This window comes from Stenella coeruleoalba (assembly GCF_951394435.1).
Source record: "Stenella coeruleoalba genome assembly, chromosome: 16".
Lineage (NCBI taxonomy): Eukaryota > Metazoa > Chordata > Mammalia > Artiodactyla > Delphinidae > Stenella > Stenella coeruleoalba.
The window spans coordinates 79,980,474-79,994,956 of record NC_137162.1 but is presented as its reverse complement, the minus strand read 5'-3'; the positions used below and the strand labels follow the sequence as shown (position 1 = coordinate 79,994,956).

Genomic DNA, 14,483 nt, shown 5'->3' with positions numbered 1-14,483 from the left:
CCCTGAAGACTGACCCTTTGAGTTAACTGAATGCTTATTCCTACCGAAGCTCCTTCAAGCCTGAGAGCACCGATTACCCTTCACTGGCTTTTTCAAGTCCTCCCTACGCAGCCCTCCCAACTCGTACCCAGTCAGCAAGAATAAAGACTCCAGAAAAACATGTGGTCAGTTAGAAGATAGCCCAACATTTTTTCTGCACACCTGAAAAATAGTGTAAAGATTCCTATCAAGCATCTTTTGGAAAAATTTGGTTAAGCACTCATGAAAACGTATATAAAACTATTATTTCTTTTTATAGGTGAGAGATTCTCTAGAAGAAATCAAAACATTGTCGGGAGGAAGGTAAACACAGCAATAAAGAAACTTCACACTAACTTGACAGTATCCCATCTATCACCCTCTTCCTTCAATCTGTACTTACTGAAATCCACCTTCCTTCAAGGTCTAGCCCAATGTCTCTTCTCCTAAGGAGCCTTCTCCATCCGCATTCTCCGAATGCCCTGATGGAATCTGGAGCTCTAAATTCATAACTGGTTGTATGTCTTTGCTCCCAAGTTATCTTTTCTTTGAATTCTTTGCTCTGTGTCCCACAGAGTCTCATTAAAGGTGTAGTGAATAAGTGAATGGACATCAGTAAGTTATCTCTTAGTAAAACAGTGCAAGGCTTCATCTTTTAAGCCCCCGATGATCATGTCATTTGCTCCAAGAATAAAGTCTCTCTTCAAGCCAAGTTTCTCTTTAAAAATCTCTGCATGCTTAAAATATAAGGCTATAATAAATTAACAAAAATCCAGATATTTTCCAAACCATGGGGGGAAAAAATGCCATCCTAACCAAGTGAGCTCTCGTGGGATTTGTGCATCCCGGCAACCAAAGATCAATGTAAATGAATTTCTAATGCTTTTGGAAGAGCAATTAAGACAGTAATAATCCCGTTAGCATGAACGGAAGGGTACCTGTTATCTAAGAGGTTTCTTTTCACATTTGTTCAGTAGACTACCACAAAGTGATATAGCCACAACCCAGCTGACGTAAAATTCAGGACAAGACTGGGCTAATTCTATTAGGGAATCCAACCTGGAGACGGGTTTCAGGATCCCTGCTTCTGGAACATTCACAAACGGTAATGCTGGGACGTACCCGTGGGGTTTCTGACTGGGTCCTCCGAGCCACCATCAGCAACAGCTGTTGTTGCAAGGCACTGACCACAGGGTCCCCTGAAGAAGGATCTTGACTCTCGGAAGTTGTGGTACTGGACGAGCTGCTCTGTATGTCTCTGAGGATGGGCAAAACAAATGCTTCGGTTACCTGGAAGTACCAGAAGTCATCTACTTATTACATGCAAACACGAGGGCAACAGGGATCCTTAACGCAGGTCACGGGTAAGCCTCTGCCACCTTGCATGAGCCGTTCAGAGTCAAAAATTACGTGTGCCATGCCACCTTCAGGCAGAAGGGCTATCATCTTGCACACATTCGACACGGAACTCCAGTTTTATTCAATCATCCAAGAGGGTGTGCTTCAGTAGAGATGAGGTCCCTCCCTGGCCTATGGGGTAAATCCTGGTCATCCCACACCCATCATGGGAACTCCGACCACCCCGGCCAGCCCTGGCACAGGAGCGTAATGCTATTCTAAGAGGCTACCGCAGAGCAAAGGGGAGGCAGCTGTGGATAAGGAGGCTCACGAGCAAGTTTTTCTATTTCTTCTTTTTTTTTCAGTGTTTTTACCTTTACAATTTTTTTTAATTTATTTATTTTTTATTGAAGTAGAGTTGATTTACAATGTTATGTTAGTTTCAGGTGTACCGCAACGTGATTCAGTTATATTGTAGACATATATGTATATGTATCTATTCTTTTTCAGATTCTTTTCCCATATACGTTACTGCAAAATACTGAGTAGAGCTCCCTGTGCTCTACAGTAGGTCCTTGCTGATTATCTATTTCATATATAGTAGTATGTATATGTTACTCCCAAATTCCTAATTTATCCCTCCCCCCTATCTTTCCCCTTTGGTAAACATAAGTCTGTTTTCTAAGTCTGTGAGTCTGTTTCTGTTTTGTAAATAAGTTCATTTGTATCATTTTTAGATTCCACATATAAGTGATGTCATATGATATTTGTCTTTCTCTTTCTGATTTACTTCACTTAGTATGATAATCTCTAGGTCCATCCACGTTGCTGCAAATGGCATTAGTTCCTTCTTTTCTATAGCTGAGTAATATTCCATTGTATATATGTACCAAATCTTCTTTATCCATTCATCTGTTAGTGGACATCCAGGCTGCTTCCATGTCCTGACTATTGTAAATAGAGCTGCAATGAACACTGGGGTGCATGCACCTTTTCGGATTATGGTTTTCTCTGCATATATGCCCAAGAGTGGGATTGCTAGATCATAGGGTAGCTCTATTTTTAGTTTTTTAAGGAACTTCCATACTGTTTTTCCATCATGGCTGTACCAATTTACATTCCCACCAACAGTGTAGGAGGGTTCTACTTCTTAAAAGGTAACAAAAGTAAGAGACCATCTCTCTCCTGACCTTTATAGGCTATGTTTATCAAAAACCCTTGGAGCCGCAGCAGCGAAACTGCCATCGTGAGGGACAAGCCCGAGGACAGCAGAGCTGAAAGACAGAAGGAAACTAGTTTCTTGATGACCAATCAACCCTGCACTGATCAAGCCTTTGGACTCCCTGTTTCTGAAATAACACATCTTATTATTGTTTCAAGCATTTTTCTTTTTTCTTTTAATATTTATTTAGTTAGTTAGTTGCACCAGGTCTTAGTTGCAGCACGCGGGCTCCTTAGTTGTGTTGCCGCGCAAGCCACCTCAAGAATGCAGACGTTGCACTAATGTCATCACCTTCCTTTTTTTATTTTTTTATTGAAGTATAGTTGATTCACAATGTTGTGTTAGTTCCTGATGTACAGCAAAGTGATTCAGTGATACATGATATTCTTTTTCACATTCTTTTCCAGTACAGTTTATTACAGGATTTTGAATATAGAACCCTGTGCTATATAGTAGGACCTTGCTGTTTATCTGTTTCATATATAGTAGTTTGCATCTGCTAATCCCAAACTCCCACTCCATCCCTCCCCCACCCCCTCTCCCCCTTGGCAACCACAAGTCTGTTCTCTGTGTCTGTGAGTCTGTTTCTGTTTCATACATAGGTTCACTTGTGTCATATTTTAGATTCCACATATAAGTGATATCATATGGTATTTGTCTTTCTCTGTCTTTGACTTACTTCACTTAGTATGATAATCTCTAGGTCCATCCATGTTGCTGCAAACGGCATTATTTTGTTCTTTTTCTTAAGGCTGAGTAGTAATGCCTTCTGATTTCTAATCTCACGTTTCATTACAAAGTTTCTAACAAGTTTTTAGACCCTTCTTTTTCCCAACTCCCTTCTACTGTATTCACAAATACACAAATGCTTATTCTACAGGAACAGTGTTTAAAATACGTCCACTATTCTCACATACGTGCTCACAAACACACAGATTTCTCTACATTTTGGAGACATGATTTATGGCTATTTGATGATACATTCAATAAAGGCCTCCTTCAATAACCGTTCAATAATGGTTTCTAAGTAAAGAACCACTTAGGAAACATCGTACATTAACACCAGGGTTTGAGAAATGAGTCAGGTGGGATAAGCACATGGATTTTGAAAACTTAAAAATCCTATCCTTCCATTATTTGTATGATTGTTCCATAAAGAGTGCTTTTGCTTCCTGACCATACTAGTGGTGTAATGTGTGTCACTAAGAGAGAAAAAAAGTTAGATTTATAAAGACAGTGTTCATTCAAGCTTTTGTACTTTGTACAGAAACCTCTGAGGACTGTAATTCTGTCATTTCATAGCTAAATACAATAGGATCGAAAACATCTTGTTAATACAAATTTAGAGAAACCTAAAACTCAGCAAATGCCAGAACTTCACTAAAACCAAAAGACTGATCTGACTTCACTGTAGGTAATGCAGGTGGTGACTGTAAATAGGCAGGAGCAGTATGGAAATGTGAGGAAATCTAGACAGTGTACAGCGCCCTCTATTGCCAACTGAAATAAACTAAGAACAGACTACTGTGGAAGGTGTAACAAAGTTATTTCAGAGCAACCTTCCTCCTGCCAGGGCCTCCTGGCAGGAAAAATGGTCCAAAAGGAAGTGTCAATACAGCTGAATTTTTTGCATGTTTGTTTTTGTTTTGTTTTGGTTTGGTTTTTGCGGTACCTGGGCCTCTCACTGTTGTGGCCTCTCCCGCTGCGGAGCACAGGCTCCGGACGCGCAGGCCCAGCGGCCATGGCTCACGGGCCCAGCCGCTCCACGGCATGTGGGATCCTCCCGGACCGGGGCACAAACCCGTGTCCCCTGCATCGGCAGGCGGACTCTCAGCCACTGCACCACCAGGGAAGTCCCAGAAAGATTCCTTCCTGAGCTTTATGACTGGTATGTCCTCACCAGAAAACCTGTCTTGTCATGTGTATATGGGCTTCCTATTTGGCCAGGAGGAGACGTGTAACGCTGCTTCCAGAGGATAAAGAGATTTATCTTCTTCGTGTGGCATAGTTTTCTGGGGTCCTAATGTTGAAGCTGTAATCCACGGGCGCCAGCTTGTCCACTCAGGAACCAAAGAGGCTATGATGTCACAGAAATCACTCCGTGGACAGAGCTCTTCCTATACCTACCCTCCAAGAACTCCCGCCCATCTTCCTTTTCTTGTATCTCTCTCAGACCATCTGCTACTTATTCTCCTGAGAGAATAGTAGTTATTCTATGGGCTGTGAGCTCAAGGATCATCCAGAAAGTCTCTGTTGGGGGGAGGGATACATTAGGAGTTGGGGAGTAACAGATACACACTACTGTATATAAAACAGATAAGCAGGGCTTCCCTGGTGGCGCAGTGGTTGAGAGTCCGCCTGCCGATGCGGGGGACGCGGGTTCGTGCCCCGGTCCGGGAAGATCCCACATGATGCGGAGCGGCTGGGCCCGTGAGCCATGGCCGCTGAGCCTGCGCGTCCGGAGCCTGTGCCCCGCAATGGGAGAGGCCACAACAGTGAGAGGCCCGCGTACCACAAAAAAAAAAAAAAAACAAACAGATAAGCAACAAGGACCTACCACATAGCACAGGGAACTCTACTCAATATTTTATAATAACCTATATGGGAAAAGAATCTGGAAAAGAATATATATGTATAACTGAATCACTTTGCTGTCCACCTGAAATTAGCACAACCTTGTAAATCAACCATACTTCAATTAAAAAAAAAATCTCAAAAAATAGTCTCTGTTTCACTAACTTAAGGCTGGAGATTTCCCCCCATATTAATAAATATAATGTGAAAGTGCTACGTTTCAAGAGACATTTCTTCCTCTTAAATAGCGATGGAAATGGAAATCTTCCAACCCTGTAGTAATCACACTCTGACTACAATAGAGCAGCAGTTGCACATCTGGCCTTGGTTTTCTTGCTCTCTGGTTTATCTCTGGACAACTAGTTTGGTTCAGAGCTAGAGCAGAGATAAATTTATTTAAATGAGATCGAATCCAGAGCAACAGCAGAAATAGTGATTAATGGTGGAAACTACAAAAAGAGCAGCCACTAGAAGGAAATAAAGATGGACCAGGGGCCAGAATGGTGCACTTTCTTATGGACAGAGCTGGGTCTCAAAGTCACAGTGACCCCATTGCGCTATATTGCTCTCCCCAGGTCTTCACTCATCTAAGCTTCTGTAAGCAACAAGTAACTGAAATGCATGTGCTGCTGTGTTTTCCCATTGATGTGGAAAGAAATCCTTGAAATTCTTCATCTTCCCCGGATCTCAAAACTTACAATCCACCCTCCCGAGGAAGAGGGCCTCTCTTTTTCTGCCTGTCCTTCCTGGTTTCCCAGGCTTACTCGGGGGCCATGGAAACAAGCCACCCAGAGGAGCAAGCCTAGAGATGAAAGTCCAGCCATGTGTTCAATATGTGGGATATTTAAATAAAGCAGCACTGTTTTGGAAACTATAACCTGTTATTTAGAATTTGAACAGGGATTCTTGTTTTAAAGCCTGCAAACAATTCTGCTTTTATAGGACAGCAAGATTCGTCTGTGCCTTTGAGAAAAAGGGAACACCAGCCTGGGAGCTTGTGAGGGCCTCCAGCACGGGATCTGACTGCCATCATGTGGCAGCCAGGGCTGTGACCACAGGGACAGAATCCCACCACGCGGCAGGCCTCTTCCCAGGGATTCAGAGAACGTGCCTCGGAGAACAGAAGTCTTTCTAGAGTCAACCTCATAAACTCTCCATCCTTATGACTCTGTGCCTGGATGAAAGTTTAATCTCTCTAGTGTGTCTAAGAAAACAAAGCAGGACTACAGTGAAAGGATCTGATAGTAACAACTGGAAAACAAGAGAGAGGACACAGGCATATGGACAGCAGGAACTCTGCAGAGGCACATCCCTGCATGGTCACCTGCTTTTTTCCAGATACTTCCACCTCTATGTGGGTGATCAAAGGCACCAAGAATCCCCGGAAGTTTTTTAATTAATTCAGTAACACACACCTCTATCATGCAAATCAACAGAGTGAGACAGCTACATACATATTCTCAAATATTTATCGTTGGAGTTGACGTTTTCAACTCACGCTTGAACGGTACACAGAACTGGGCATATCTGATATTGGGAGAATTCACAACCTTTTATATTTTGCACACCTAATTGACTAACATCCACGCCCCACGTTCTGGCTGAGCTACTGCAAACCAGGAATCACTATTTCTTCTGACTAACGTTAAGAGGAAGGTCTAAGAGAGGTGATTATTTTTTACAATTTTCTGCCTGCTTACCTTCTTTGAGATCCAGGTACACACGTAAGCACGGTGGCTTTAAAGGGCTTTCCTGAGAGCTGATCCCAGTAAGTAACAGAGGCTTTACTGAGACCAGGGTCAGAGAGGCTACTAATAATAATGTCAACAAAAATGTCAGAACTCTGAGAAGGCCATAAAGATTAAGTACACCTCAGTCCACCTCTGGAATATAGTACCTAATGGGTTTAGAGGTTAGAGTAGCTTTCAAAAATAAGCCTAATTTATAACCATAACAATATCTGTTTCGATATGTACTATAACGATTCATAAACAAATAGAAGCCCAAAATAAGTGAATCCGGACAAATAAGTAGATGATTACCCATGTAATCTACTCTACTCTTTAAATAGAAACAATTGAGGTACAAAAATCCCCCAATAAAAACCCTGTAAACTAAACTTGCTCCGGAATGAGTCTTTCCATTCAGTAGCCTACCAAACCTATGTTATGAGGAACAGATACTCAAAATGAATATAAATACTATGTCTTTCCATAGGATTTCACTGGAGAGCAGACAATATGCATTTAAAAACAATTTCCATGTGCATCTTCATGAGATTGCTTATGACACTAGAAAAGGTTTTCTAATACTAAAGCATGGTTATGTATCTTTTACAAGAGAAAGCTCTTCTATGTTACTTGGAAGAATTTATAGACGAAAGACAGGTAAATCGTTGCTGAACAAAGAACAGAAACGATCAAGCTTTCATTGCAAGACCTCCAGGGGAAATAACAAAAGGCCACTCTGCAGTGAACCCTTCAGACACAAAACGCACTTCAACTTCTAGGCAGCTTCACCTTCAACCTCCTAGGCAGACGGCCTACTTCAACTTTGATTTTCTAGGTAGATGAGCTCATCGTAGGCTCTGAGCTGCTGAATCAGTCCTGTGTCCCGGGTAATGAATTTATCCTCCGAAATTTTTTTAAGTAGCAATTCTGCAACTCAAGCCATAATTCCCTTATTCTAGTTTCTGAGGAAAGCAGAACTAGATGAGATAGTGTTACCAAAGGTACCTGCTTTCTGGACAGTTATTGTACAACCAGAAAATACTGCCTATATTTCTTCAGCAGTCAATGAGAAATGTATTGGTTCCCACAATGACAGAGAGGCCAAGGAGGGAAATTCGTTTCCTCTCCTGGTTTCCTCCAGGAATCCCCAAAGAGACATGGAAGTTACACTGCAAACCATTCCCTATTCATACTTGGGAGTTAGGGATATAAAACTGTCACATGGCAACTGGGCTTAACAATGGCGAAGAGGAATGGCGTTCTTGCCAATAGTAAGAATCAGTGGTTTAATGGCTAGTTAGGGGCAATCCTAGCCACTGAAGTCGCCTCAGAGGGAAAAGGCTGCTTTTCTAATATCTTCCATGGCTGAAGGGCTTAGAAACTGCCCCAACTAGGAATCCTTCCAAGTTCAAAATCAAAGTTTATGTTTACTGCAGTAGAAGAACTCTAAATGTAATGGCATTAAAAGCCAGAAATAAAATAGTAAACTACCGTCTGTAAACCTGCCACAGAGGCCAAAATGCTCCAACACAGCAGGCTGACAAGGAGAATACAAAGTACTGAACCACCTTAAATTCTCGTAAAGTGACTCATAAAAGTGCTAGAGGAAAGGCTTCCCTTGGCCTTTTGCTCTTTTGCTGTATGAAGTCATGGCGAACTTCAGCCACTGTCCTACTGCTTCTGTTTGGAGGCAGTTTAACAATAGCTAACATCTTCTCAGCGCCCCCTATGAGAGGTACTGTGCTAAGCGCCGTGTATACTATTACATTTCGCTTTCAAAGCCGCCCACTGAACTTATTACTAGTATTATTTCCATCTACGCATTAGAAAACCGGTGCTTAAGGTGGTTAAGTAAACCTGCTCAACGTCAAACCGAAAGTTACTCTTTGTGCAGGAACGGGAACCTGGGCCAGTCCAAGGCGAAAGCTCAAGTTCACGCCACAGGACACGACCCTTCTGATGTCAGGGAAGTGTGGACCCCAATGTCAGCTTTTCCATCACAGTTGCCTCCCATGTGGACAGAGAGAATTGCTTCCTCCTCATTGAATGGAACACGGGACTGGAGAACCTAATTGGAGACTCAACCTTGATTTCTACGGTGAGGGGTTAAAAAAGTCATTTTGCAGGGGTTTCTTCCCATTTTTTTTTTTTTTTTTTTTTTTTTTGGTACGTGGGCCTCTCCCGTTGTGGAGCACAGGCTCTGGACGCGCAGGCCCAGCGGCCATGGCTCACGGGCCCAGCTGCTCCGCGGCACGTGGGATCCTCCCGGACCGGGGCACGAACCCACGCCCCCTGCATTGGCAGGCGTACTCCCAACCACTGCGCCACCAGGGAAGCCCCTCTTCCCATTTTTAAAAGGAGAAGATAACATTCTGTGTTCAGATATGTAGAGCAGGCAAACTGCTATTGCTTCTGGCTCTTCCCCTCCAACAGCCGCAAGGTGAGAGCGTTATCTGTGGATGTCCTTTTGATAATCCCACCTTCACTGGGTTGTTTCTCTCTGCAAAGAGGTCCTATTACTCCTGCGGCAAGTAGAACAAAGCGTGAGTGCCGTCACGGACCGCCTCTGCCCCTCCTGTCTGCCTCTTACCTGCTATCCCTAAATGCCCGGCTCTCCAGAACTCAGATCGGACCGCCTTTGTCATCTCCAACGATTAACTTGATTCAATGCACTATTCACTGAACATCTACCTACAGAGGGCTAAGTGAGGGCTATCAAGGCCCCCTAGCCATGACCACTTTTCTTTAGAAAAGAACAGTCTGGAAGAAGAGCTGGGAGTGTCCTGCATCTGGGAGAATGTGGTAAGCACTCCTCTGATGACAGCATGGAGGGATGGATTTATTGCCAGGGTAGGGGCAAGGGAAAGATGGATAAAAGAGGCAGATGGTAATGTGTGCTTTGAAGGAAGAGAACTCCAGAAGGTAGATGTGAGTGGAGAAGGGCGTTCTAGGCAAAGAAGGGCAGACACCAGGAAGAGGAAGGGCTGAAGGTCGGTTCCACGGGCCTCAGGGGGAGGAGAGGTGAGGCAGGGGCTGCGAAGGGGGCCTGGAGGAGCGGGGGGGCCGCATAAGGGCACCCCGAGATCACATGTGTTAGCAAGGGGGCTGCTCCACCCTGGTCTCAGAGTACCAGGTGAGGGCCCGGGCTTAGGGAGCCCACAGGCCGTGGCCAGCCACAAACATGCCATCTGTGGCCTGTGGCATTTCAAAAAAAATTAAAATCGACAACATCAAACAAAATAGATTTTTACAGATACATGGGCATTTCTAGCTCCTTGTGGAAAGACCTGGAAAATCTGCTCACCCAGGCCTCCCAAGCTGGAATAAGCACCCTGAAGATAAGAAGTAGCAGCCCTCTGAGGGCAGGACAAATACCCTCCAAAGGACTCAGCACCCAACATCCCTAGCATTCAACCCTGGGCCCACTTCACCTGACTGGGCGCCAGGGAACTGAGGCTGCAGCCCCTGCTGGGGGGACAGTGCAGGGGGTGGGATTTAAGTGTCCCCTGTTCACTTACTTAGGTACTGAGGTTGGGCCTGTTTCTTCATCAGTCTTAGTTTCCTTTTCTGTCAAATGGAGTGAATATCACCTACCTCTGTTTTGTCGGGCGGATGAAATGGGGTAATTTAATAGTTAGCACAGTGCTTACTGCAAAACACATCTTTAGTAAGCGATGGCTGCTGCCACCGTAACTATGACAGGAAAACACTTCCTTCAGGGCCAGGAACTGCCAGGACGTTGCTTCCCTCAGAAAGGCACACTGGAACGCAGGTGTAAGGTGTTGAGTGCCCTGGCCCTTCCACGTTACAAATTCCTGACCCGCTGTCACTGCACTCGATCAGCTGTGTGCTGCTCTGATGTGTCTTTACCTCCAGCATTAAAGAAACAGATGGGGCTTCCCTGGTGGCTCAGTGGTTAAGAATCCGCCTGCCAATGCAGGGGACACAGGTTCGAGCCCGGGTCCGGGAAGATCCCACATGCCGTGGAGCAACTAAGCCCCTGCGCCACAACTACTGAGCCTGCGCTCTAGAGCCCGTGAGCCACAACTACTGAGCCCACGAGCCACAACTACTGAAGCCTGCGTGCCTAGAGCCCGTGCTCCACAAGACAAGCCACTGCAATAAGGAGCTTGTGCACAGCAACAAAGAGTAGCCCCCGCTCGCCGCAACTAGAGGAAGCCCGCACATGGCAACAAAGACCCAACGCAGCCAAAAATAAAATAAAATTAAAAATTAAAAAAAAAAAGTAACAGATGACACACGCACACAGGTATGTTAATGCAGGGATTAATATATTCAAATTCAACCAGCTCGCTTGCTGTCATCCTATTTTAGCACAAGTTTTCTTTCATACAACCAATTCGAAAATACCCAAACCGTCACTACAACACGCGCTCCCATGGAAGCCAAGGCTTACTACAAATCCAAAGAAATTAGCCTCCCGTGCATGGGTGGCATGGCTTTCAACATCTCTGAGTCTGGAGGAGTGTGAGGCTGTTGGAATATCTACCATAAGCCTGTCAGACAGCAGCTGAAATCCAGAAGATCATCTGACTCTACAGAGGGCTGAGCCATTTTTTCTGAGCATGAATTAAACAGATGGCGTCCCCGTAAGTGCTTTTCCAGAACCGCCCCGGGAACAGCTTCAACGCTGTAATTTTGCTAAGTGAAGTGACTCGAGTTTTGTGCTCGAGCATTAAACAGGAAGCACCATACATCTCCTATGACCAAATGGGCCACCGAAAGGCCACGGTACTCCAGAACAAAGTCCCCTCGAAAGGACTAACTTATTTCAAAGAGTAATAGAACAGAGGACATGTATATTCTCAAGTAATAGTCTAGACATATAGTAGCAGACGGGTATATTATTTTTTTATCTTGAGGCACAAGAAAGAGATGTGCGTGGCTATGGGCCATTCTTTCCTAGAACTCTTAACGCCAATGCCCTGTCAAACTACCTTGGGGAAAGAGCAGGGAGTCAGGCACTTAGAACTTAGCATGTGGTGCTGGTGGGCCAAGACCCTGTCCATCGGAACGTTCACATACAAGAAATGTAAGAGACAGACAGGGACATTTATAAAAGAAAACTGCTTTTATAAAATTTGATCGTTATTCTCTTTAAAGAAGCACAGTCATTAATTCAATTGTCATTTAACCAGAAGGAGGGCCCCAGGTGTCATCTGCCGATGTTTGTCGCCCGGCATCCATCCACCCAACTCCAAATTTCCCACCGAAGAGCTGCCCCCATGCATTCTCAGAGGGAACCTGTCCAGCTCTGTGTATGAACACAGACGCCAGCCAAGTACGTGCCTTGGTAATCGGGCTCAGGGTTCCAGGTGGCCCAGTCAGAACGAAGGAGATACAGAGTGAGACTTAAATTGGGGTTTATGGGAAAGAAGCGTCTCATCCCCAGTGGACATGACTGAGAGAAGACGTAAGTGGGGCTGCTGCAGACATCTTTTGACTGTCAGGGTGAACTGTTTGAGAGTGACGTCAAAACAGAGCAACGGGAGGGGTGACGGAGAAAGAGAAAGCCATCTACCCAAGACGTCTCCGTTACCTGGCCTCCAAATTCCCATTTCGGTGAAGCCTGTTGGACTTGGATTTCTCTCATGTGTAACAGAAAGGGTCTAACTGTTCTATGTACATGAAGAGGCAGATCTAGGGACGTAATGGCATTCTGGGACTCCTCTAAGCCACAGGGCTTGACAGGAAAACTCGGCACAAACACATTCGGTGTCGTCCAGCAGTGCCCAAACCTACCCTGGGCAACAGCTCTTTCACCAGAGTGAATGCACCGTGGCAAAGCCAAGCCCAGGCAGGTCTCGAAATGGAGGGCAAGTTAAACGAAAAAGAGCTCTAACGTGGGAAAGAAATGCAGAGGAAACCAAAGAAAGCAGAGTTGGAGGAAAACTAATAAAGAGAGAGCAATTAAGGGGAGAAAGTGAGTTAATGGTGTCTCTTGGTGAGGCACGGTCTAAGGAAGCGGGACTTATTGAAAACCCTACAGGCACTCTCTTTCATTCTTATCTGCACACTGTGTATTTTTCGTTTTTTAAGGCTCTGGATATGTGGCCTTATTCTAACTGGCATTACCGGCAAAAGCAGTTCAAGTATTTTCCTCGGGGAAAAGCATAGTCCATTTATCTGGGAAAATAAACATGAAAAAGCCATGTAAATTTATTTGGGGATAAAATAGGAGGTGTGTTTTTGCTCCAAATTTAGTTTAAAAACACTACAGCTTTCAACTGAGGATTGTAGAATAACAGGACAGCTTTTCAAGCTGTGCTCTCATGTCATTATTTTGTGTGAAGAAAGCTGCCACCTTAGATGACTGAACTCATCAAACCACTGTAACAAAATGTCTCAGAGGCTGGAACTAAGATGGGGGTGGCAGCCTGCTCTCTCCTCTTGGGTCTCCGTTGGCATGAGTGCTTTGCATGCTTTCTGGCTGGAGAAGGAGAATTTTGTTGTGTCTGTTTTGATTGGAACTTGGGTACCTGAGGGAGACAGAGGAAGAGTGGAAGGCATGTGGGTGATGGAGGCGGTGCCCGTCTCCCCCCAGGACTGATTCTGGACCCGAGCAGGCTGCTTCAGGGTTGGCGCCCAGGTGGGGTGGTGAGGCCAGGAGAGCTATCACCTAGCGCACCCATCAGATCTACCGTGACGGCTGACACCAGCATTGCCGAGAAGGTGAGAAGCGGCAGGGGCGACCAGAGGACACCCTAAAAGGCTGCCACATGCCAGAATCCCACCTGGAGGCCAGACTGCAGGGGCAAGAACAGCCTTTGTTCTAGGCACACTGGAACAGGCATACCTGGTAAGGAAACTTTGACCTTAGGAAGGAACACTGCACCCCAGAATCTGGAAGTAGGGTTCCTGTAACTCCCTTGAGTTGCACGCCTCCCTTCTCCAGATGTGAAGCCTAAGGCATCCCCGTGACATGACACAAGTCTTCCGTACATCCTCAAATAGGCGCACACCTCTAGAGAAACGTACATGAAAAGTCTCCTCCCTTACTCAGAGCAAGCCACTGAGGCACGGCCCTGTGGGTTATCCTCAAAGAATCCTGAAGTCCAGGACGAAGGACGAATTCGGTCCACCAATGATGAGATTTAGAGCTTGCCCAACGCCACCGTGAATCCACGTACGTTCTGGATACGCAAGCGGATTCAATATCAACTTAATTAACGTGATCAGGAAAGTTACTCAACACACGCTAAAGGAGAAGAGAAAGGATGTTTAGATCATCTATCTACAAAAGAGCTTGTCGGCACAGACGAGAACTAACCACATCTCTAGTCCGTTCCTTGAGACGAGTTTAATAACGTGTTCTTGAGCTGCATCACCACCTTTCCTATAATTGTTTGCACAGGTCTCCCCTCTATTTATGCCTACATGTTATATTCATTTTTGGAAGTGGCTACTATGAAAGTGGTTCTGTTTATTTTCAATTATTCTACAATATCTGATTTTCTTTTTCTTTCACGTGAAACCCACATGCTTTGCCGCCTACAGACGGATTATCACCTTCATTCTACACCAGGATCTTCACTTCATTTACACTCGGAGTCAGTTGCGTGTAAGTTGCTGGGGGCAGC

General features: G+C 44.9%; 1 protein-coding gene across 6 annotated transcripts in view; it reads right to left on the bottom strand.

The window, feature by feature from the left end:
- The window catches only part of PCNX2 (pecanex 2), a 281,732-nt gene that overhangs the window by 219,924 nt on the left and 47,325 nt on the right, over positions 1-14,483 (bottom strand). For all 6 annotated transcript variants that reach the window (XM_079900242.1, XM_079900240.1, XM_079900241.1 and 3 more), the window contains one exon: positions 1,141-1,276. In XM_079900242.1, the coding sequence (XP_079756368.1) occupies positions 1,141-1,276 (136 nt within the window). The remainder of the gene's footprint in view (positions 1-1,140; positions 1,277-14,483) is intronic.